This window comes from Corvus moneduloides, chromosome 6 (genome assembly GCF_009650955.1).
Source record: "Corvus moneduloides isolate bCorMon1 chromosome 6, bCorMon1.pri, whole genome shotgun sequence".
NCBI lineage: Eukaryota > Metazoa > Chordata > Aves > Passeriformes > Corvidae > Corvus > Corvus moneduloides.
This window is the reverse complement of record NC_045481.1, coordinates 34,957,279-34,979,956: the sequence shown is the minus strand read 5'-3', so window position 1 is coordinate 34,979,956 and position 22,678 is coordinate 34,957,279. Positions and strand designations below refer to the sequence as shown.

Sequence of the window (22,678 nt, the reverse complement as noted above, 5' to 3'; positions counted from 1 at the left end):
GGCTGAAGTCAGTGTTCCCCATGGGATTTCTCTGAATTGCAGCCTTACACAGGCAACAGTCCCTCCATCTGTGGGAGCCCATGCATTCTGGCAGGCTGAGCTCCAGAGAGAAGCTGCAGCCTTGTGCTACCGGAGCCTGTTCAGTCAGCTTAAGGTGAGTGAGAGACTGCTGACACCAGCAGGACCACAGACTTCCCTGCATTATAACAGCTGGGGAAACCAGAGAAATGTCACTCCATTCACCCAGAGTAAGGCCAGCCAGTTTAACACATTCCTCCCTCAAGTGTCCCACGAGATCGATGCTACCTTGCTTTTTAAACATACTCCCATCTTTTTCTCTGAAGGTGGGTTCTCTGCCCAGCTTCTTTCCAATTCATATGCAACCCCTGGGATCTTCCAGCCAAGGTCTTTCCAGCTACTTACACACCATTTCAAAACATGTACTTAAGCCACCCCTGAACTGCGCCACAAAATGTACTCACATGCTCCCACTGACTACTTGCTTATTTTAGTGGTCTGGCAAAATACAAAAATAAGATGACCACCAAGGCAAAGGGAACACACGGATGGCAGCCCCACACCCTCCCCAAACTATACACAGGACTCTTAAAATACAGCTCATAGCTCTGATAACATCAGTTTGAAAGCAAAGAAATGGTCAACAAAGAGGTTGTAGCAAGGTGGGTGTTGATCTCTTTTCCCATGTAACAAGTGAGAGGAGGAAAGGAAACAGCCTCCAGTTGCACCAAAAGAGGTTTAGACTGGACATTAGAAAAGATTTCCTCACCAAAAGGTTTGTCAACCATTGCAACAGGCTGCCCAGGAAAGTGGTTGAGTCACCATCCTTGGAGGCATTTAAGAAATATGTAGATGTGACAATTAGGGACATGGTTTAGTGGTGAACTTGGCAGCACTGGGTTAAGGGTTGGACTTGATCTTAAGAGTCTTTTCCAACTTAAATGATTCTATGACACTTTCCCATGCTGCTGCTCCACGAGCCCTACTCAGGAGCCTCACACATTTCCCTTATCTACTCACTCCACCTCCAGGACCCACCAAAGTAGAGAACTTCTTCACTCTAAACCTGGCATCAACAGACACCTCCATGGGAGGGGTAGGGTTTTCCAAAGTTCTGGAATGCAGCTCTTCTCCTTCACAGCCTTATACTGTACTAGGTAATATTCCCAGCCTTCTTGGACAACACCAGGGGCAGCAGATATTCATAGGGATACACTGACCTGTGTTTTGAACCCTTTTTTTTCTTCACTTGTCTCTTTGCAAATCACTTGCAAGCCACACCAGGGCTATTGGTTTCAGAAGCCTACCTAGGTCTAAACCTTTTCCAGAGGTTATCTAGGAGCTAGTAACAACACTTACCTTGAAACAGCTCCTCCTTAACTGTGGTACCTCAGAAATGTGGTGAGTTTGACAGGAACATTCCAAGAGAGGCAGGAAGGTGAGTCAAGATGTGCAGCCTTTCTGCAGGCATCAGCATACATTCAAATGGATGTCTGAAGCGCAGATTCACAAACGAGACTGTGCCGGATGGTGCTATTACATACAGCAAGAAGCACTGTGCTGCTAAGGAATTACTTCAGCAAATCAGTGCAGCCCCTTCAATCTGAATCAGCTTCTGCTAAAAAGCAAAACCAACTCCACAAAGTTGACCACTCTCAGTTTGTCCCTGTATGGCCAGGTAACGCCTGGTGCTGGAGCTTATTTCCTTTCCCTTCCCCACCAAATCCCCAGAGGTTTTGAATGTGGGGTTGTTTCTTATTTCCCCTTTTACCCCAGCTTCTTATATCTTTGCCCCTTCTCCTACTGCTCCTTGTCCACTTGCCTGAACTGGCAGCTGCAGAGTAGTAGTTATGACTCCACATCTAAAGTAATTTGTTTTCTTTCTTTGGGGGATAAGGAGGGGGAGAGTGACTGAATTCTTTGGGAATGATTTATTGCACAGCACTCAAGGGGAGCTTCATTTATTTGGCTAGCTGCATATGGTTTAACACCTACGGTTGCATGCTGATTATTATACAATGTTATTTTTCCCACTTGTATACTTTGCACCTTTTCATAGAGCAGATTAACTGGTCCCCAGTGGCATGTTATTTATGACTTTGTTTGCTGGCTGTCTGGGAAGGGTCCTGGTCCTAGATTCTTCCATTCCCCCTGCCTCTGCTCTCTCCTACATACTCCCTTCTTCATCACACACACCTGTCACACTGAGACCGTGGGAGAATCACCCTTGGGCATCACACATATCACCCTTCTCAGAACTTCCAAAACGGAAGAAGAGACAGAGGCCTCCCAAGCAGCAGCCAAGACAGGAAAGGATGCCTGAACCACAGATGGAGCCAGAGGGAAGGGAGGGATAATAAATAAGGAAGAAACATCACATTTTGGCTTGCAAGAAAGCAGGAACTCAGCAAATAAGAGCATATATTTGTTGTGAAAATGTAATGGAATTAGTAAGTTTTCATTTCATACTCAACAGGAGCTTCTCTTAAAATTGCTTTATTTGATATCAAGCCAGAATCTAAATTGAAATTAATTCAAAACAAAACCAAAACAAACCCTCATTAAAAAAAAGGACTGGGAGGTCTAATACAAAGGTCTGAAAATAAATAGTTGTGGCAGATGGGACAACAGTCCCAGACTTTTAGCCCAATAGTTTTGACAGGTTAGAGGAGCATTGTGTTGGGAGGTACTGGGTCCAGATGCAGGAAAAGAACCAAGGAGGATACATTAATAGAAGACAGTAGAAAAGACAAAAGCTTTCTGACACACTGGTTCCCTCCCATGAACTCTTGTTCTTGACACCATCAATGACACTTTTTCCTCTTCAGCTAGGGAGAAATTCAAAAGCCTTTAACTAATTCCAGGTGTTATGCCCAGAGGAGACAGAAGCATGAAAATGTTTACCAAGGAGGACTAAGTCAGCATTAGAATGTCATCCATAGGCACCAAAATTTTCCAATTCAAATGCCACCATAACATCATCTTTAGACATTCCTAAAGCACAATTATTCCTGACTACAGCCCCTTGTCAACCAACCTGCTTTCCTGCCAAAGTGATAGCTATCTCCTCCCCTCGGTATCCTAACACTAATCAGCCTCAGATTTTGGGGAAGGGGCTACAGTTCTATATTAGACATTTGGACAGTGACATTACCAGAAGTGGCATGGAGAGAGAGCCAGCCAGTTTGGAACTAACACAGCTAGTTTAGTAATAGCGGAAAATAGGAAAAAAGCAGCAGAAGAAGCAGAAGTCCATGGTCTCATGTTTTTAAATAACAAGGTGGGGAGTGCTGTGCACCAAGAGTAGGACAAGACACCTAAGCAATAAGGCTGAGAAGACAGGATAAAGACAGGTGTGAAATTACCCCCATTAATAGCACTGTTTTGCTTTTCAAGAACCTCATCTAAATCTACCTGTGGATCCCTGTTCTCTGCAGTGTTCCACATTTCCAAGGCATGAAAAAATTTCCTCCAACTCCAAATAACTATCCATTCAAAACACAGGTGCAAGGTCTCCCCACTCTGGAAATTAATATAGGCATTCAAGCTCTTTGTGTTTAGCTTCACTTCTGAAAAGGAAAGTCCTAAAAACAAATTAAACTCTTGTCTAATCTTGGCTATTTTTGGGGTACCCCACTAAAACTTGAAAAGAGCTTCCTTCTCAAGCTCTGTCCCATTATATGTCCATCTCACCTGACTCAAGAGGAACTACACTAATTCTCAGTGTAGTCTCAAGCAGACTCCTTTTTAATGTATGGGATTGCAGAAAGCCTCCATATGGATATGGCAACATACCTATGAGTACATTAACCCTTGGGGCAATTACTACCCTGATCATTAAGAAAGGCATGCAGCAAAACGGTGTAACTTCCTAGTTGAGTACTAGAGAGAACATTTTTGGGGGTGCCATGGGTGTTTTCTTATCTTTTTTTCCTGCCAAGTGGGGAAAAAAGACCCCTTAAGGAACACAGACAAACCAGAGAACCCAGGTCCTGGTAGTAACACTTGATATAATCACATCCCACTTCACTGTGCAGATCTCTGGAGACAAACTGCACCCAAGAGTTAAGAGACTCCCTTTCAGGTGGACAATGGAATACATACAGATGTGAAGTTTTCAAGTGGTTTCCCCCTTTGAAAAGCCCTAAAGTTTGGGCTTCGGGTTGACTCAAGAAAAAGAAATGTGAACACCACCGTTCTTGTTTTCAAAGCTCATTCAGTTATACTCTGTCCAATAAGAGCTCCTGACAGGAGAAAGCTCTATCACTGGAATGCCATCATGAGATGCTAGCACGATGCCTGGGTGCCAGAGCTGAACAGAACAGGCCACATGGAATTGGTCCCCATTCACCAAGCAAGATTTTGAAGCAAACAACTATGGGTTTTTTCTTTTCTTTTTTTTTTTTTTTTTTAACTAGGCACAACACACACAAACCTGTCTTCAGCTGGTGACCTTAATATATTACTCATTCTTCCTTTCAAATAACGTCATTTTCAAAACCCCAGTGGCTGAAGAATATTTACTTGAGGCTGCTACTGCTGGTTTCTCCAGAGCTGTTTATTTTTCCATGCAGGGGCTCATTACATCATTCTGTGGTTTTCTTAAAGGTTGTCACGGTAAGCTGGATACAGGCTGGAAACTCTTGCTAACTAAAACCAAATCACTAAGTAGCACAAATGAATTTGGAGATAACCCAGCTCTGGCAGTGAGGAAAATCCCTGGATTCCTCAGTGGAGATGGGGTGCTCCTAAACAAGCAGCCATTAGATTTCTTGGAAGTGGAAAACATTATCAAATCCTTCCCTAGATTAAGAACTTTAAAAAAATAATCACTTTGACTGTTGCAGGCTGGAATAGGTTGGGGGTGAGGGGAGGAAGCTGAAACAGTAAAAGCAGAATGAAAAGACAGTTCCCATGCTAATTAGAGAACAGCCATTGCAAGAATCCCATTTGAATCACCTCCTGCTCTGGCAGTGTTAGGAACGACTCATCACAGAGGGCAGTGTTATGTAACTTAGTTAGCTTAAGGTATCCATGTGCATGCACGTGCAGATGTGCATGTTTGGGAAAAGGAAGAAGCATCAAAAAATATTTTTGTCATCTTGGCACAACAATATCATGTTGATCTAGACCCTCCCCTTGCCCCCAAAAGAAAAACTGAATTTGGGACTTGTAGGATTCAGACAGACAGAAGATGTAGTTTTTAAGCATAGAAGAACAACTTTTCTGCTGTGCAACAGTCCAGATGTTCATATTTTGGTTCCTGCCTCTGGCTGAGAAGGTTTAAACCTGCATCTCATCCTACTGAGAAAAGAGTGCCATTTAATTCTTTAAGGTGGGCTGGGGTAACGGCACTAGCAATCCCTCCTAGCAATGCTCTTTTACTGAGCATAGAAAAACTCACTGGCAAAATGCCTGGAGACATATAGATTCTCAGTCAAGTGCTCTAATCACCAGGCTGGAGTCATACTGCTTTTCCTGATCCCTAGCTTAATTAGGATTTACACATGCCAAACAAAATGTAAGTGCTCAAAAAAAAAAAAAAAGAGATCAGTTTCAGAAGAACCTCTTCTGTTTGTCAACACTAAACAGAAGATGGAATACTCAGATTTCAAATGCAGCTCTTACAGGATACAGGCAGCATATATTACATGGGGTGCCACCAGCTCTGCAATGCTCAGCTGCCTGGTACATGGCTCAGCTTACATTGATCAGAGACAATGACAGCAAATTAAAGAGTCTGTTTGATTCCACATAGCAACCCAAAATTCTCCTCATGGTTGACACAGTGATGGCGCTTGCTTTCCAAGATATCCAGCATCAGGGCTGATTAGAGAACAGTACATGTGCTCTGACAGCAGTATCTGTACCATTCTTCTCTGCAAAGGACAGAGCCATACAATCACCACAGGGAGAAGAGACATCATGGCTAAGTGTTTCACTCTTCAAACTCCAAGGAATAGGAAGTAAAAGAAGAGTTAGTCTGGATATTACAAAAAGAAAAAACCTGAGATTGAATTCAGAGAGCAGAGCAGCTTCCTGTGGGAAGAAATAAAATCTTTATTATGTAAGGCATTTATGGTACAGTAGAAAATGCTGCTCTCCTTACAGTATAAACATTCACTAGCCCTAAGGTAGTAGATTAGATCTTTTCTCTTTTCTCACTTCCAATTTCAGTGATCCCATTAAACCACTGCAAAAGCATACAAGGCTTTTTGCCTGCTCCAAGACTGTTAGTGTAAGCTCAGATAGACAATACAGCCGAGGCAATAGCAAACCCAAGAATCCAAATCTTGTGCTAGCAAAACTTATCTTAACCCTTTAAAAATAAATTTAAAAATTGGAAATGTGCTAAGCATTAGCATTTCAAGTTGGGCCAAAGGCAATTAAAAACATCCCCCAATTTTGCATGCCCATCTCATGACAGCTGTTTCATCATCTGCAGCCAAGACAGACTCGAAGACACTTGAAGAAACATGATTCTAAATGATAACTACCCCCCCAATTTCTCTGCAGTTTGAGCCCATCTACTGTACATTGCCTTTAACATATATTACAAGGGATGAAAAGAATGAAAGATACCAAACAAGGTGACTAGGCTTCACTATTTGAAAGAAACAGACTTTGTATCACCTAAAATATAGCTCTAGACAGCATTTCTTAATATCAGTTAATTTGTAAGAAACTGAGATGGCTGTGTATTTGCATGGCCCAGTGGGGAAATCTGGGGATAAAAGTTGGCAACCCAGTCTCTTAGTGAGACCCTATAGCAAGTGAGCCTCAGAGCAATCAGTAAGGCTGAGTCAGATGAACCACGTCTCCTTTTAGCTTGCTGTATAAACCACCTCTTATACAGCTCTTGAATTTTCCAGAAGATCATGTATTTTTCACTTGTAGCATGCACTCACTCACAATAATTTTGTTTGAGTAACAGAATTGACTCAGAAACAATTGAAACAAGTGGACAGAAGTCAGCTCACACAAGGAACACTTCTGTGGACAAAATGCCAGTTTACATCAGGCAGCTTCCTGACTAAACAATCTAAGTGATTGCCTTTACAACATAAAAGTCAGCCTACTTTGTCTCTGTCAGGCCAAGAAATGGTAGAAGACAGACCCTCCTGCTCCCAAGTCCCTTTGCAACCTCTTAGCACTCACTCTTCTTTCCATCACAGCTATGAGGCTTGCTGTATTAGAAGGAAAGCTGGTCTCCAAGATAGGTAGGACCCGTGACAATGGATTTTAATATTAAACTATCACCTTCAATTGCACTGTCAGCTGCTGATTGTCCCAGAAGCTAACAAAAAACAGAAGCTGTGTTTGCTCTCCCCCGAAAGACATCCTTAAAGAAGGATGCTGGTACTTATACATCATCTGAAGCTTCCGAATGATTCCCACGGGCAGATCCTACACAGACCACCCTGCTACAAAAACAGTTGGGAGGTGAAGCACAGGAGACTTGTTAAAACTGTGGTCTGGGCAATGCTGGCTGTCCTCCTGCCAAGAGCCTTTCACTCTGCAGCAAGAGAGTTTCACCCAGCCTAGCACTAATTTCACCCTGCAGCTTGGAAGTGGCAGAGGGAGGTTAAAGGAACTGTCATGAATGCTCCCTAGCTAATCCAGAAATGCCAGATGATGAGGCACTTCAGTTGTATCACAATTTATCTGTTCAGGTGACTGGAATTATTCCAACAGCCATTCTAGGCATATATGTTTCATAAAATATATGTAATAGCAGCATCTCCTATTCGAATCTTAAAGTAAATCCATGGCTTCTTAAATCACTTTTGTTCTTTTATATTCCCTTTAATTTCTTCATTTCTCCCACCTCAGTTAAAATATCAGACAGAAACCATTTCTATTAAGAATCCCTAACCTTCCTCTTCAGATTCTCCAGTTTCTTCTCATTTCAATGACTCCACACCACAATTTCATGCTCATCTCCAATCTCAAGTTTTACACCATGACTTCACATCTTCCTGCCTGCCCTTTTCCCACTCATGTTCATGATCTCTTCTTTGCTGTTTTTTAGGCTTGGGTCTTCCCTCACCCACTCCATTACCCACAAAACAATCTTGACATTTTCTTAGGCCCAGACATAATTAAACTACTTTTGATTGTGAAATAATCCAATAATTTCTCCACCAAAAAATATCCCCTGAAGAGAAGAATCTTGAATTCACTAGAAAAGAAGCCCGTTTTTGTACTTTTTTGCAATTGCTTAGACCAAAACCACAGCCCGGATCTTTGAACCAAATGCATCAGTTCATATATCCACACTGAACAGCAAACAGAATAAAGATGAAAGATGGCTAAGATGAATTAACAGATGAAGAAATTAAGAGATTCTCCAGTTATGGTTTGTGGAAACAAACATCCTTCATCACACATTGATTATGGCCCTTTGGACACAAAAAAAGATCTTATCTGAAATTACTTTATAGTCTGGGCTGCAAGTGCCCCTAGCAGTTTGATAGCTCAGTGAAGAAAGAATGAAACAAGAATAGATGGTGACAAACTACAGAATAGTGAAAAGAATTATTTCTTTTTAGATGGAACATTACCTGAATTTCTTATACTGGAGCTGTTCATTTTGGAATCTTTGATGACCAAGTGCTTAATCCAAAGGGTGGGTGCTGTGATTTCTGAAAGAATAAAAATAACAGCTTTAAATGAACTGCAGCAACTAGTAAATTACACGATTGTTACTCAGAATCATGGAATGGTCTGGGTTGGAAGGGACCTTAAAAATCATCTTTTGTTCCCACTCCCTTACCATGGGCAGGGATACCTTCCACTGGACCAGGTTGCTCCAAGCCCCGTCCAACCTGGCCTTGAGCACTTCCAGGGATGGGGCATCCACAGCTTCTCTGGGCAACCTGTCCCAGTGCCTCACCAACCTCACAGTACAGAATTTTTTCCTCATACCTGATCCAAACCTACCATCTGTCAGTTTGAAGCCATCCCCCCTTGTCCGGTCACTACATCTCTTGTAGAAAGTCCTTCTCCAGCTCTCTTGTAGGCTGGCTTCAGGGACTGGAAGGTGCTAGAAGGTGTCTTCTGAACAACCTCAACTCTCTCAGTCTCTCTTCATTGAAAACAAGATGTTGGCTACAGTCATGCCTTAACTGATCTACCACCTTTGTACAGACAGGTTCATCCCCTGGTGAGGTCTTCCAACTCTTACGAACCACCATTTGTAAATCTTCCACAAGGTTCTCTCATTATCTTCCTGTTCCAGAAAGTATATCTCTGCTGGCAAAACATTTTTTTCCTCCCTCTACCCCCCACTTCCTACATTCTCAACTCTAAAGCCTTTTTCCTCAAGACTCATAGATCACAAACATTGTATTGGGCGCTGTAGTACATGCTGTTTCCCCCAGAAGTACATATGAAATCCAGATTTTACAAAGTCAATCTAGACCTTAAATATTGCTTTAACAGCCCAAGAAGGCCTGGCCACAGTCAGTTCCCTAAAACAAGCAACAACAAAATCCAAAATAAATAGGCAGAGACATGAAGATATTTCTGGAAAGACTTGAAAGGAAGTCTGTTAAAGAAATAGGTTCTAGTTAGAAAAGCATGTCTGATGCACTAACCAAGACATCCAAACATAAATTTGTGGAAAAAAAAGTGCTTAGAGCATCTCCTCTGAGGTGTTATAATCAACTTCAAAACACGTCTGAACCTGCCCTAAGCCACAGAAATGACATAACCTCAGCATTTGATTAGAACTGAGCAAAGCAGTACTTGCTACCATGGGCTAGAGCACCTCAAGTGATATTTTCAGGACTGATATTTTCTGAAAAAGTTTTCAGTCTCCACAAGAACACAACTTAAATAGTACATCCTGAGGTTTTTCTTAAGTTCCTCTAAGAACTTTTCACATAAGTTTTCCTGCTACCTTGCTGACATTTACATGGAACTGCTCAGCAAAGGGAGAAGCTGGCTGACTAAAGAGAAACTGATTATAAATTACAAGAACATGAAAAAAAAAGAAAATTAATCTCTCCTTCCTAAATGTTTTCAGCCACGTTGATTGGAGGCATTATAATAATTGTGTTTAGGGCATTTTTTCACAAAGAAGTATAGGCTGAACATTGTTAAACAAACTTTTACTACTGCTGGAATATCAAAAACTGCCTTATCTGCCAGTTTCACTACACTATTTTATCAACAGTCAGCCATCATGTACTTCTATAAATACATATACCTACATGCTTTGGTTTATGGACTATTTCTCCTTTGGTGCTTCTCCCTTTCCTAGCTCTTACCCAATGTTTAATTTGAGGTAGTTCTCTCCAAAAGGGGCTTAAATGCTTAAATCTGGGATGAAATTTAGCTCTGAATCTGCACCATATGGACCATGTATGTCTACAGCTGAAAAAGGAAGGACAACCAAAGTCAATAGATGCTGAAGAATGGATGAAGACCTTTAGAAATACAATGGTGTACATCTTTCAGTGAGGTTGAAAGGTGCACAAAGAGGAATTCTGTGAAAAAAGAGAAAGAAAAAGAAGAGGAAATTATTTCCTTGGAATCTACCATAAAAATCTATTTTCAGTCCAGGTAACCTGGACATTTTTTTGGATTACAGACCCGTCTGAACAACAGATCTGTGGAAAGAGTAGATTCCCACTGAATTAAGAGGTGAAGTTTACCAAAAAGAAGAGATGTTTAAAGAAGATATCTTTAGGAAATCATTACACCTTGCACATGGAAACTAAATAGATGGAGAAAACAAAAAAACAGAGCCTGGAAGTGCAGGAGGGAATAGAATTTTTTAAAACTATACCAAGGACATTAATAAAACACTCTTCAGCAGAGGAGAATCTTGTCTTAAGAAAAGATTCACTATAAGCATCTCTAAGATCTGCATTATAATAATATGAAATAATTTTTAGAGAGATGGCTGTGTTATGATTCAAACCTTGGATGGGAGAATTTAAGTTATCTGATTTACATTATCTCTGGCACTGCTCTGTTATGCCCTCAGGGAGGATGGTAGGGAGTGGGAGGGGAACTTATGCATGAAATGTGAATTTTCATTATCCTCCAATGCAGATGAAAACATGAGAAAGGTGAACCTTCACCTTAGAGATGCTGAAGTCCAAAAGGTATCACAAATTTCAGGGGCAGCTGAGAGTATGTAATGCCCTTTGAAAAAAAGTCAGTCCCTAGTGTATGGAAGGTAGGCAACCAAAGGCAAAAAATGAAAAAAAAAATCTACATTGTTATTGTCCATTTGTGTTGATATCAGCTCCACCCTGGCCACCTGACTTTGAATATATAGGTTTACAGGAACCCATCAGTTCTCAAATTCAGTGAAGTGGAATGGGATCTGAACTTTAACCCCTTTGAACATCTATGAAAATTTCAGACCTCACAGGTGAATGGATAACTGTTTTGCCCTTTTCTGTCATTTGTGTAAGATACCAAGTACAAGCCATTCCTCAGGAAGACCTACTCAAGACACTGGGAGTCTTCTAGTGAAGTATCACAACATGTTTGCTCAAATAGAATTAAGGGATTGTTCAGGGTGACATCCTGAGGTGTCTAGTCCAACCTCTGCTCCAGACAGGGTCAGCTAGAAGAACAGACCAGGTTGCTCAGGACTTTAGAATCACAGGATATCCTGCGCCAGAAGGGACCCACAAGAATCATTGAAGTCCAACTCCTGGTGCTGCATAGGACACCCAAAGAACTACACCATTAATTGTTTATGTTACAGCCACCACTGAAGTCTCCTTAGTCCAACTTTACTAATAGAGATGACAAAATATAGAGTGACAAACTTAGAAATTATTATCCATCGATGCATAGCCTGATTAACCTGCCTGTCAGTCTCTTCTCCAGAGTCATAAGGGACACTGCTAATACAACAGGAAGCCATTGCATGACTCATTCTCTCTCAAAGCCGAGGAGATAAGCTCTTGAATAATACAATGCAACGTTTGTGAGAGCAATCTTTCATCATACAGTCCAAGCTCATTTATCAGACTTGAGTTCACCTACAAATCAGTGTGAAGGTTTTTGATTAAAAAGGTTTTTCATAGAAGATAGGATAACACTTCTTTTCAGATTCTGCCTATCACCAGAAGAACCAGAAAAGGTGTGTTCACTACACCACTTCAAGAGCCTTGTCCAGTTCTATTTGAAAGACCAAAACATTGCAACTCTCCTAGAAAGAGCTTCTGAACAGGCTGTATTAACCACATCATCTCACTCCCACATTCTACTAGTACGTTCTTCCCTTTAAATACCTATGGGCACCCTCTCAGAAGAAAACTTAAAGGTCAGAAATTTGTGACTGCCAACAGTAATTTAATACAATATCAGCTTACTGCCAAGAGGAACTTTCTTATGATGTAAAGAAGAGAGAGCCAGCATAGCTTCAGTCTCCTTTGTTTATTTGAGATTGTTTTTTCTCTGAGAGCTTTTCTTGCTGTTTCTTAAAACTCACAATAAGATTGTTACAAATCTACAATCACTAAATATGAAGTGATAGGACTACAGCATCTTGCCATTAAATAAGTTTATTTTAGCAACAATAAAACCCCACCACAGCACATGTTTTTACAAGAAGGCAGGAAATATACTCTTGCTCAGTAGTCTTCATTTCTGCCTTTGATCCAGTTTAAAAAATGCACGAAGTACAGCAGTCCCCTATGAAAATGCATAGGCTTTCCCTCACTGCCCTATGCCCCACAATTTCAGATGGGTCACAGAGTGGTTCATAGTTCAGCCCATAGCTTCACTATAATGGTTGAGGGTTTAAACCTGTAGGAAACAGGCACTACTTCCAAGCAATATGCAAGATACAAGCAGCTGCTATTAGTCCCATTCACTACCAAAGGACCACTATTACCACTGATATTTATGTTTGTATGTTAAAAGGCTTGAACCCTCTGTGATGACAGCCATTTTATCCTTGTTTAAAGGCCTCCAATAGACTAAGGTCCGATATTCCCTCTCCAAAATAATACAATTGCAAGATTGCCTATTTGAGAAGGAAACTGCCTGGGTGGGCCATGAATTAAGTGGGCCCAGGACAATGACTTCATTTGCTTAAATAGTATGTGCGTCAATGAAAGCATTCGCTAAATAAAGAAACCTCCCAGCAATTTTCTTCCAAGTCAACATTCACAAGCTGTGGTTTAGCATTACCCTTCCTTTTGTGAAGCTGTAACACATTGCAAAGGTTATGAAACTCCCAGCATTAGTGTCGTCAAAGTGGAGATAGTAAGGGGGTAAGGACAGTCTAAAGGAAGTGGCTACTTCCAATTTGATGCACCTTTTTTTTACTTGCTATGACACACTTTTCCCTCCAAGATTACACCAGGAGTCTGATCAACTGGTGTTATTGTTGGATTCTAGAAAAGTGGGGAGGATGTAAAAGATTAGGGAAAATGCCTGAGGTCCCAAGGGCACTCTAAAATTTAGATAACTTATGAGATTCACTGGCTTGTCTGCTTTGCAGGATAAAGAAAGCATTTGAACCATAAATCCTAGAGAAAAGAGAGAAGGAAATAGCTTTTTTTGTTGTTATTTTAAGGAATGTTCTTACCTTCTCCATCGAAAATAGGTTGGGTTTCCATGGTAGGCGTTGGCTTCGAACCATCATCTGAATTGAGGGTTAAAAAGAATCGAAAAGAAACTACCATTATTGAGGTAAATACTATCTACTCTCCAGTACTGTTGAATGATTGGGATTTGTACATGGCCCGGCCAAGTCCAGAAGAGAGAGAAGACAGACAGAACAAAATCATTTTATGCTAAAAACAGTAACATTTTACATAAAACATGCATCAAGCCCTTTCAGTACACTTAAAAAGCCTCCCCGCTCCCTCCACAAACCACTGGTGTTTATCATCTGGTAGTCTCCCCAAAAGGCAATTAATTGCCTATTTAGTTTCAGTCAGTTTAGTTTTACACAGGCCATTTCCTGAAGACAGCAACAGTTCTGGGGATTGCTGTCCTATTGTGTCTTCCTCCTCATTCCTTTTGTTCAAAAGAAAAATTCTTCTTCTCAAACTTACCTGTGCAGAACCTGGCACCAGCATGTACTGCAGAGCTGTTAGAAAGGGATGGTCAAAAGCAAATCTTTTTTCTTACAATGACTGCATCAAGGTGTTCTCTAATTGCAATGTGGTAGTAATGTCTTCTAACAGCAAAATTGTGGGAAAATAATTTCTCTTACATTAAGTTCAGGTTTAGTTGGGTCTGTTCTGCCCATGACAGTATTTCATGAGTGATCTCTCCTGCACCTTAACTCACAAACCTTTGATACATTTTCTCCTCTATCCAGTTCCAGAGCACAGGGATAAGAGTAGCTTTGGTGGGTGCCTAGCATCTAGCCAGGGTCAACCTACTACGCCTAGAATTGGGGGTTTTTCCCTGTTTGAAATATAGTGACTTAGAGCTTCCAATTTCTAGTAACTATTCTTTGCACGTGTTATGGGCAGGAATGACACTAGGCAGCAAAGTGGGCAGTAACCAAAAATGTAAAGTTACACAGTGAAAACCTGTTGGAGGGAGGAGGCCATGCCAGATAAGCCAGGCTTGCCTCTATCTCCATGATCACCAGATGCACGGGGCAAACACTCTTTGGAGGAAAGGCACAAGAGACAGTCCTTCCTAGAGGCAGCAATAATTGCCCTTAGCCTTCTCTTGTATCAGCTCCATTTACAGAAGTAAGAGACCATTGGAAGGTGAAGGGAAGGGCAGAGATAGAAAACAGAAGCTCATAGACTTTTTCCACCCATACCTGTATTTGCACTTTTGAAAGTGAGGAAAAGCTTGAACACCTCTTCCACAATTCATTAATTTTGTGCATTTCTACACAAAGTAGTCTAATTCACAGAAAAAAAAACATGCTGATAATTCCATTTCAACCTCAGAGATCCACTGAAATAAAGGACATTGACAGAAATGAGAGACACCCTATTGTCATTTTCCCTCTTCATCATTGTATTTCGTTTTATGCTTAGCTGCAAGCATAACAAAAAATACTTGGAAGAAAAAATACTTACCATTTCTCAGTCAGCTCTTGTTCTGAGCTTTCCTGTTATTGGGCATTACCAGTAACCTGGATAAGCAGTATTTATTTTTTTCAAAGTTTGAGCAACTGACTTGGAAAAAATTCCTGAATATTGCTTCAATTACAAGGAGGAAGGTTTTGCCCTTTAAAGACTCTTTGGACAGAAGTAAATAGCTGATCTTCATTTTTTATGTTAGAGCATGTTGCTCTGCTTCTGCAAGATTCCAGGAGCCACAGCTATGGCTTGTTATTTATTTAGGATGGCACTTTACACTATAATGAAGCAGTGAACAGTATGTAATTAGCATGATTGGCTATACAGATTGAGAAACCAACGCAAAGCTGCTGAAGACACTCATAGAACAACTAGAAAGGTGAATAATTCTCAAGTTATACAAAACAGGAAGAGACCTGGTGTTAAAAAAAGGACCAGTACAATAATAAGTTTCTTCTTATTGTTCTCATGAATGCTTCTGCACCAAGTAATTACAGAATTGCTTTTCAGATTTAAAGCAGCAACCCGGAAGCCAACAATGGAGGAAAATTAGAAGTGGATCTGAGCCACAGCACTTGATCCAAATCATTATTTGAAATTTGGCAGAACACAGGATGTTTCAGGTTCATGGGGGTTCTTTCACATTCATGTATGTGCAAGGAACACAGCAGCAGTTACAATTTGTCAAATACATTCTTCTTAAAGAAAGAGAATTTTGCAGCAGCTTTTGTATGAAGTTAGCCATTAAGCTACTGGAGAGTATTAAATAAACCCCTCAGTTCAAAGCTACTGTTTAAGATAATCTCAGTAAAATGGCTCAATAAATTACAATCATTTCTTTACTGGATTACTAAGGTTAAATTGTCACTCAGTCCACATTGTAGCAGCACCCAGTACAGTATTAAGGGTTTTGCAAATAGAGAAAAGTATAATTATTCCCCTGTTCAAGCAACTACCGTTCTTTCATCACACATACAAGAAAAAATGCAATAGACAAGAGCCCTGTAATTATGTTCACCATATTTCAAAAATCAAAAGCCAGGGATATTTCTGATTGTTTTTTAAAGGTCATGAAATAGTCACATAAAAGACAAAAATTGCACTTCATTAAAAACACCATGCTCACTTCCCAGCTGCCAGCTTCTTACTCTGAAACTACTAAATTTTTTTCTTAAACTGGAGAATTCTCAGTAAGTCTCAGTGTTTCAAATTAGCTTATGGCAAAAAGTTTCACTGCTGTTCCCTTTCGGCAGAAAAGCCACCCTAATACTTGCCTACTCTTATTTGATTTTTCCTCTCACTCAATACTCCGTTTGTCACACTGAACATTTGTTCCACTGCTCCTCGCAAACAAGGACTAAGTTCTATATTACATACCTGAAAGTCTAACAAACATTTTGTATTCCTTAAATAAATATTTCAACTTAGAACAAAACCCCAAACTATTCCAGAGGCCTAAAGTCTCCAGTGATATTACATGAGAAGTACAGAATACTGTTACTTCAGGTACAAAGGTAATGAAGTATGTTCACTGAGTACAGTCTCCTCCTTTTTTCAAAGAGCTGTTAAATTCCACACTTTCGAAAGAGGCATGTCACTGCAATAGATCCATATACGCAGAATGTCACAGAGAGATTAAAGAGATCAAGTGTTACTTCCTAATCCCTCTAGATAGCAATGCTTCCAGACCAGGAACTCATGTAATTCAGAACCACATCCCTTGGTTGAAGAATATTTTCAGAGCCTTGAGGAAGAGTTCACTGGGATACTTCTCTTCCAAGTTTTATAACACAGCATGAATACCCACTTTTTTTTCCCAAGACCACTGACTACAGGCAGTATTACTCAATAGAATACCTCCTTATGGGACATTTTAAAGCTATAAAACTCCTCCAGTAGGTGTCCTTTTTCTAGGTACACTTGCAAAAGTTAAGCAGATTTTTCTGGCTCAACTGCTGTCAACTTTAAAGTGGTATTTTTATCTTGCCACAGGATAAGAGTGAAACAGGCAGGTCTAAACGAAACTCCCTAAGCCATTTTCACATTAAGATACCTTAGATATAAACCAGAATCCCTCTTGCTCTGCTACTGTCAGAAGCTCATAAGCAAGAACAGTTTTTATTGTATTTGACTGACAATGACTCAAAACAGGAACAACTAGTTGCATGCCCAGATCTACTACTAGTGCTGGGCAAGAATTTTTTATGCAACCACTAGAATTCCCCTCCCCAAGTTTTATCCTTGCAAAACATCTAGCAGGCATCCACATCTGGAATGACTGTAGTGTACACTGGGGTTGAGGGAGAACGAGATCCAGTTCATGCAAAGGACAACTGTTAAAGTGATCATTTTACTCTGAATGACAAGCACTGAGGCCATGAGCAACTCAAGTTACATCAGGAGAAAAGTAAACTCCTTGACATGAAAAAGCATTAATTACTGTGGAAAAATGTCAAGTAACTGCCTGCTGCTGTGAATTACCGTTCTTGACTCAAGCCACCTAATGGAAGCTGTAGAAAGAGGAAAAGTTAGAAGATAAAAGTGATGTACTGAAGGTCGATGTTGCTGCAGAAGCACATAGGTCTTGGCCTGCTAATGCGATGATGCAAGTATACAGATGATCTGTGCAGTGAGTATATTCTTCCTGGGTAGGACATGTGGTATGGGAGGCTAATGTTGTGTTCTCACTGGAATCCATGAGGCAATCTGTAAACACTTCTTCCATTTTGAAGAGCACAGGTGTTGACGGAGTCAATCATCCAGGCTTTAAACAAAATCTAGTCTTTTTTGTAAGTCTATAGCTTGAACATCAATGCTTCCCAGACTTGAGTCAGACTGAGAGAATAAGCAGATGACAATTTTAAATGCATAGCTCTGCTCTGGGAAGAGGTAGCCTTCTTCCAGTGTCAAGTGGTTTCTTCACTTACCATCACTTGGTGTTGGCTCAGTCATTAGAGAGCATAGCTAAAGCTAAACAAGCAACTTAGAGCACAGAGAGCCAGGACAATGAGTGAACTCTTAGCATGTTCTGTTTGATGCAGCAAAGTCCACCTTTAGCAAACCTGTCAAGTCAACAGCAAGGGAGAAGAGCTTTCCTAGGCTTTGGTACTCCGGAGGGACTTAAGTCATACATACTCATTCCTGTGGCTTTAGTAACTCTGGTCAGATGAACAAAGACCTGCCAGGTCAATTAGACTCCTTGTATCCACGCAGTTCCTGAATCTTGAAGACGCACTTTTGTCTTTGACATTTCTATGTATTATCCCCAGGTGCAGGGTATTTTAAGTATTAAAAAAAAATAAAAGAAAAAATACAACAAAACTTGTGTTTTGTGTTTGCACTACATGGGGTCTTAAACAAAAATACATGTCCCTTCTAGTATTGTAGGGGCGGAGAAAATTGTTGCCTTAACCACAATCCTTCCCTACATTAAATGAAATAATTTCAGCAAGTCATAATTAATTTAATAGTCTATGCGAACTTTTATGTACAGACATATATTGCCAATATAAGCGCAGAAAGTCAGCATTCATGCAAAAAAATTCTTACAATCTGGCCAATCAAGATAAGTTTTTGCAAGCAGCTGAAATGAAAACACACCAGTGCAGATAGACTTCCCTGCCAAGTTTTCACACTCCTATCCATAGAATCATTTAGGTTGAAAAAGAGCTCTAAGATCGTCAAGTCCTACCACTTCTATGCAGGGAGATCCCACAACTGTTAAGAAAAAAACCCCAACTTTTTAAACCAAATCAGCAAAAGCCAAGTTCTCACTCTTTATTGCTTTAATTTTAAGAAACAGCAGCAATGTACTCCCTTTGGATATAACAACCCCCAAACACTTGGATACGAACTTTAAAAGGTGAAAATATGCCTAAGTGCTAAACATGGAAGGGCTCTGTATGGCTTAATGAGCTCTTAACTGCCAAGGTTGACTTGCTCTGTCACTGCAGTAATTTTTCTCTTCCTACGTCAACTATTCTGTATGCCATATGGATGCAAGCAGCCTTTATTTCAGCACTGCATTCCAGGCATCAACCAGATAGGATAAGGAGCCTTTCCCCGTGCCTTCTGGAAGGCATTAGTTCCCCCCACTTCCTTCTCACATCTCCCTTGCAGGTGCATCAACATGAAAAAAGCCACTCAAGCCCCAAGGACTTTGTGATCCAATGTACGCAGTGTTTGTTTGGCAGCACAATTCTTCGCCCTGCAAGAAAGCCTATCCCATGCACAGACAGCTGGAAGTAACTCTGACCCCTGTGACACAATTCAAAGCCTCCTCTGTTTGGCTTTTTGATTCCTGATTGACACACTCACTGCCAGGCGGAGATAAATGCTGCTGGGAGGACAATGTTGATCTGCTCTGACTATTCTTGTGAAGGACTTTTTCAGAATAATAAACAAAAAACACTGGTGTGTTTAAGTGTCTGAATAGAACTGGAGGCAGACAGAGTGGGGAGTGGAGTGCTTTACAGAGGCTGGCAAGTCGATTGAAGAGTTAATTGTCTGGGTGTACAATGAGTTTATTCTGACCACAAACAAAGAGCCCACTCTTCCTAGGCCTGGTCCTTCAAAAGCAAACGTGTCAAAAGGGGTCTGGAGCAGCACTCATTAATAGCAATGCTCTAGTCTCTGGGATTCAGTGGCTTTGAAACTATTCAACCTCGAGATTCAGACAGAATCTCTCTAAAATCCAAAGTGCTTATTTACTGCATAAGTTCTAAAGGTAGCTCTACATTGACTAGCCAAAAGAAACCTGCCCTCTAACCTCTCATTCTTTTCAGCCTTTAAACAGCTTCTTTTGAAAAATAAAGACATAGCAAGGTATTACCCTTCACACATAATGCTGTAGACACCTTCCTCAACATGAGATCCAGTTTTATATTATTTCAATTATGTGTCATGTAAAACTGACCCTTAATGTCTCATACTTGGGAAGATACAAAATCCCAGCCCACATCTGGACCTGCATTTCAGAGCTCGCACTATAACAGGTCAAACCAATACAATGTCCAAAACCATCCCGTGCCTCTGGGAAAGTTCAGATCCAGATTCAGATTTGAACTTTACAGGTTGAACCAAGCCCTATGGTAATTACCCCTTAAAATACCTGACTCCCTTCTGTAAGGTATGCAAACCTTTCTGGGGAGAAAAAACATCTTCTTAGTACTGCTGCATGGAAGACAAGGCAGTTGAAAACTGAGCCATTATAATTTACCACTTCGATGGCAACACTCTTAGGGATTTTGGTGTCAATTCAGAGACACTACATGTTACTGGAACAAGCAGCAGCTATAAAGATCAGAGAATTAAGCTGAGCTTTCTTGTGATGTAAATTTGCTTCACTACTTGTGAAAAGTTGTTGTTTTAACACACTTACAGAAATGTAGCATTCCAAAGAACATTTTCCTCAAGTATATGGGCATGCTTCCAAGCAGAAGACAAACTACCTTAAGATTATTAAAGCCATTATTTAAGAGCACTAATCTAATTCAAACTTGAGACTCACCCTTTGCTCTCCCCTTTCTCAAGCTAAAATCCCCAATATAGTGCAATCAACTAATTTGAGAGGACAGCAGGGAGCCACAAGTTTGTGTGATCTCTCTTTTGTTCTAGTGAGAAATAAGTGAAGGATTCAAAACCTCAAAACCTGTGAAATAAGATTTCTTGGTTTGCAGCCAGTTTCTCTCCAAATTGTAAACAGTAAACCACAGTCTCAACCAATTTTGCAGGCTTGGAGTTTTGAACAAGAAGCAGCAGTATCCCTCAGGTAGCCTGAGTACAGATGTAACTCAAAATAAGGAAACTGCACACAGTCCTGTTGTTTAGAACTAGAACTCTCAGTTCATTTTTGGGCCAAACTCCAACACACAGATGATCTTCTCTATAAAAGCAATTTGTACATAAGATATGGGTTAAAGAAGCGGATGATCAGATTTTCATTTGGTTATCAGAGCATTTCTGAGGTCAAATGCAAGGAAGCTTGAATGGAGAAGACCTGCCACTGCACATAGATTTACCTTATTGCAGTTTTACAGTTTTCAGACTTCACAGCCAAATTCCTTCCCAAAAGGCAAAACAGGTCTCTTCAAAAATGTGGAAGTAATAGGAAAAATAAATGCCCAAGGCCAGATTTGAACCTTACCTGTTAAAAAGGCGAAGCAGGTAATAAAGGTCATGTTACTTTCGAGACCATCTTCAGTAAGATTTGCACAAAAAGCTTTATTTTTGATCAACATAGAATCACTGTCAAGCTGTGGATACATTGTCCCCACTGTGCCCTCCCCCACTTTCAGAGACTTGTTATTCTCACCCTCCTGCAACAATCCCAGCAGCAGTTTTATTCCTTAAACTAGACAGAAATCATCCAGTGACTTAGAATACATGCTCTTGTCATCAGCTCTTACCTACAGAACCAAGCCTCCAGTTAATGTCACTGCCCCAAACAGAATGACAACTAGGTTGCTAATGGTTTTAATTGTATTGATTTAAGTCAAAAACCTTAAGTTCACTCCCAGAGTGGCTCAAATTGCCAGGAGGAAAAAAAAAAAAAGGGGGGGGGGGGGGGGGGGGGGGTAAAAAAAAAGTAAAAGAACCTGCATATCCATTCAAAGGCTCTTGAGGGAGCTGCTAAGATACAAGTAATTTTTCTTAATCTATCATTTCCACTCTATCAGATTCAAGCCTTTCTCCCTTTGAGCTTAGTTCCTCCTTTCCATCATAGGCAAAATACTACAATTCTTTGGCAGAAGGGACTATTTCCCTGGTATTGCTGCATCTTTTCTATCCGACTGCTGTTCTAGCTACTTTGCTGAGCTAATAATCAAAACTTCCATTTTTTTTAATGACTGTATAAGCTATACAATACTTTTACCTTGAAACATGACCATATCCTCAATCCCATGGTGTCGAAATTCATTCGCTTTTACTTTGTTCATATATCTTCTGAAATAAGCTTGGCAGCAGCAGGGACAACACTAAAATCTCTCTTTGGACTAGAGTCCATTAGCCCCACTGAACAGCTTGCCTAGAAATGCTACATGTAAGTGCCATATGTTGACTTATACGTTGATTTCACAATAATGAATAATTAATAATTAAGATAATTTCAGAACATAGTTTCTAGCAGCAGACAAGCTACGAGCCCATCCTCACTAGCAATGTAAGAATGTTTAAAACACTCAAGTTCAACTACTTGTTGAGAAAGGAGAAGGGGAACAAAGCTCAGAGTCCCAGCTCAGCTTCCAGGCTCTGCTTCAATCTGGGTAAGTTTTCAGACAGGATCTCAGCCTGCCTGTCATTGCAGACTGATGTTTCACAGCTGCTAGCAATGTTCTGCATGGCTAAAGAAATGAATCTCGACCACCATGGAGCGTGGCTCTTCTCCTTATGTACCAGCAACAATTTCACTGTGTAAAAAATCAGCTACGACAACACCTGGGAAGGCTATTGGAATGCCTTCAAAGCTAAAGAACACACACAGGCTGCAGAAAGAGGCTCCCAATGGGAGCAAAGAATATTATTCATTCAGCTGTATACTTGAAGCTGTCCTTCAAGAGTCTAATGTCATCCCCCTACTGAGACACACGCCTGAAGGAAAATGGAGACACAGCTAAAAGAATCAG

At 40.6% G+C, this 22,678-nt stretch overlaps 1 protein-coding gene across 7 annotated transcripts in view; it reads right to left on the bottom strand.

The window, feature by feature from the left end:
• Positions 1–22,678, bottom strand: part of SMOC1 (SPARC related modular calcium binding 1) — a 155,872-nt gene that overhangs the window by 36,674 nt on the left and 96,520 nt on the right. For 5 of the 7 annotated variants that reach the window (XM_032113589.1, XM_032113590.1, XM_032113592.1 and 2 more), the window contains exons 6-7: positions 13,586–13,675; positions 8,583–8,663 (exon numbers count right to left, since the gene is read on the bottom strand). The exons of 1 other annotated variant lie outside the window; for it this stretch is intronic. In XM_032113589.1, coding sequence (XP_031969480.1) covers positions 8,583–8,663; positions 13,586–13,675 — 171 coding nt within the window. The remainder of the gene's footprint in view (positions 1–8,582; positions 8,664–13,585; positions 13,676–22,678) is intronic. One more of the 7 variants, XM_032113591.1, reaches the window with a different exon arrangement.